General features: G+C 30.3%; 1 protein-coding gene across 1 annotated transcript in view; it reads left to right on the top strand.

Annotated features, from left to right (window-relative positions):
• Positions 1–3,123, top strand: part of LOC106878170 (probable WRKY transcription factor protein 1) — a 466,250-nt gene that overhangs the window by 441,355 nt on the left and 21,772 nt on the right. The window contains exon 9 of the mRNA XM_052969904.1: positions 220–264. Coding sequence (XP_052825864.1) covers positions 220–264 — 45 coding nt within the window. The remainder of the gene's footprint in view (positions 1–219; positions 265–3,123) is intronic.

Genomic DNA, 3,123 nt, shown 5'->3' with positions numbered 1-3,123 from the left:
CACACACACACACACACACACACACACACAATCACACACACACACACACACACACAATCACACACACACACACAATCACATTCACACACACACACACACAATCTCATATACATAATCACATTCGCGCCCACACACACGAACACATCATTTAAAGTATTGTTTTGTACTTGTAAAACCACAGAAAATGAATAAAACTACGATAAATTTGACTTCTTTTAGAAATCCAAGAGATTCTGAATGGCACACATAAACTTAAAAGGACAGGTAAGTCCTCCATAACAAACGACATTAGTCTGCTTATGTGCAACTAACAAAAGGTAAGCTATGTCAATAGACATAATGCTGCCTCACGTGTATTTATTAATATGTGTTTTACTAACTAGAAATCCTAACCTAAGTTCTTATTGTATGTATGTATGTATGTATTATGTACGTGTGCGTGTATGTCTGCATGCATGTGTTTGAAATTGGTTGATTGATAAGACGGTGGATTGATAAAGACTTATACTTTCCATGGTTTATTTAAAAATTTTAATATATATTTAGGCTATCTCTAGAAAATTGGAAAATTCAGGAATCCGGACCACTTCCGGTTGCAAGCTTGCCGGATATTTGTTCCGGTACTGTGTTAGATTTTATCGTTATTTATTGACAGGTTTTATCTCCCCTGTCCTTTTGGAAAAGAATTCATCATTAAGATGACGATTTTCCCCTCTCCAATAATTCATTCTAATATCTTAACTCGGTACATTAAATATCTTAATACACATTTTACTTTTACCTTTTAGTTTAACTTTTTAGCTTTTAATTTAAATTTAAATTTTAATTTATTCACTTCGCTTTTCTTACAGTTTTAAAATCGTTATTATTATTAGTACAAGTAGTACAAGTAGTAGTAGTAGTAGTAGTAGTAGTAGTAGTAGTAGTAGTAGTAGTATTCTGCTGGGGTCGACTTTGCCTTTCATCCTTTCGAGATCGATAAATTAAGTACCAGTCGAGTACTGGGGGTCGATGTAATCGATTATACCCCCTCCCCCAAATTTCAGGCTTTGTGCCTATAATAGAAAGGATTATTATTATTATTATTATTATTATTATTATTATTATTATTATTATTATTATCATTATTATAGTATCCTTACTTAATCTTGGATCGAATAATTTATGCTCAATTTTGGCAGTTCTCTTCATAAAATATTATTATTTCAGATACCAAAATTCTTCTTTTTTAGTTCAAAACTCATTAGAATCCGTAATACTTCAGCTCTTGATTTTCGATTTCATTATCTTATATTGGGAAACTCATAAATATTTCGTTACAATATTCCCTTTTTATTTTTAAACCAATAATCCTTTATTTTTTTTTATTTTTTTTTTTTTTTGTGTCTTGTTATTTTCGTTTGCTTTAGTTTGTTTTTGGTGGAGGGTTATATAAGGATTTTTATTGGACAACGTGTTATTTTGAGTTCCGCTTCGATTTTCCTCATGTTTTTCTCTTTCTAATCTTTCGTTTCTTTTGTGGACTAATTAATACATTTAGAATTTAATAACCATTTTTTTTAGTAGATGTGCAGTTATTTCTTTTACGTCACTATTCGTTGTATTCAACGCCCTTAAAATTCATAACTAACTATCTTTAAAACTTTTATAACCATTTTTTAAAAATCTCTAGTTCTTTGCGTCTTTGCTTCCTTATTAGAATTCGCTTGTGTTCTGCGATTAACGATTTTTGTGGATTTTTTCAATATATTTTTGCAATGTATTTTTTTTATTCTTTTGGCTCAGAATGTTTGATGTTCAAAACATTTTTAGAAATATGTCAACTAATTAATTTGGGATTCAATTTGTTGCTCTTTGTTGTATTGCTATTGTTTTTATGTATTTTAAAACTTTTTTTATTCATCACTGTTTTTTCTCGTTTATATATACATATACGCATACATATATATATATATATATATATATATATATAGAGAGAGAGAGAGAGAGAGATGGATGGATGCATGTATGTATGTAATATATATATATATATATATATATATTTAAAAAAATTTACAAATACACAACAAACGGAAAATTTTACAAAACCATAACAAACAGAAAATTCGTAGCTAATTCCCCATCAGTCAACTTCCATGAGATCATTACAATTTCGTGCCTTTAAAGTTGATATTGTTCACTTTGGCGAAAGACCACTGGGAATAGCTGACGAACGTAATAGAGAATGGCAAAAACAAACATGACAAAATAAAATACACACATGCACGCAAACATTATTTATATACATATGTATATGTAAATATACATATACATACATATATATATATATATATATATGTGTGTGTGTGTGTATATATATATATATATATATATATATATATATATATAGAGAGAGAGAGAGAGAGAGAGAGAGAGTGGGGTGATCTAAACCAATAGGTACGCTGGGTAAATGTAACGGATTATCATGGTTCCAAGCTTGTAACTGAGACGGCAGCTATGGATCCATTTTAGGTTTCCGATTTAGCAGATATGAATTTGTGAAAGAGGACAACAAACGCCCGGGCATAACAAGCATCTCAATTCATATACATAATCTTATATTATTCTGAAATTAGTTAAAGTCTTACAGCTGTTTCTGGGATATCCCAAGTGATAGGCGAGTATGCCTAAATACGGGGTACTCCGTCATCAGAGACAAGTCGAGAATATATGAAAGATCTAGGCATGGAAATTTTCAGGTAAAAGATCTAGACATGGAAAATTCGGAGATAATAAGCAATGAAATACAAGAGTAGAGAGTAAGGTAATAAGAAAATAATGTATGTGAATTGAGATGCTTGTTATGCCTTGGCGTTTGTTGTCTTCTTTCACAAATATATATAAATGCTTAGTTTAGAATAGGGGCAGCTGATGAAGGAAATATTCTCTATGTGGCCTGTTTGTTTTCTGTGCTCTGTCTATGTTCTGTTTTTCATTTTGTCCACGTTTTGTTTGTGACGTCCTGTACCCAGATATGCATCTATATATACATGTAGATGTAGGTATGTACATACATGTACGTATTTATGCATATACTCACATATTATTTGTATTATATATATATATATATATATATATACATAT

The sequence above is a fragment of the Octopus bimaculoides genome, chromosome 8 (assembly GCF_001194135.2).
Source record: "Octopus bimaculoides isolate UCB-OBI-ISO-001 chromosome 8, ASM119413v2, whole genome shotgun sequence".
In the NCBI taxonomy this organism is placed as follows: Eukaryota; Metazoa; Mollusca; class Cephalopoda; order Octopoda; family Octopodidae; genus Octopus; species Octopus bimaculoides.
Note: the sequence above shows the minus strand (reverse complement) of the source record. Positions and strands in the feature narration are given on the sequence as shown.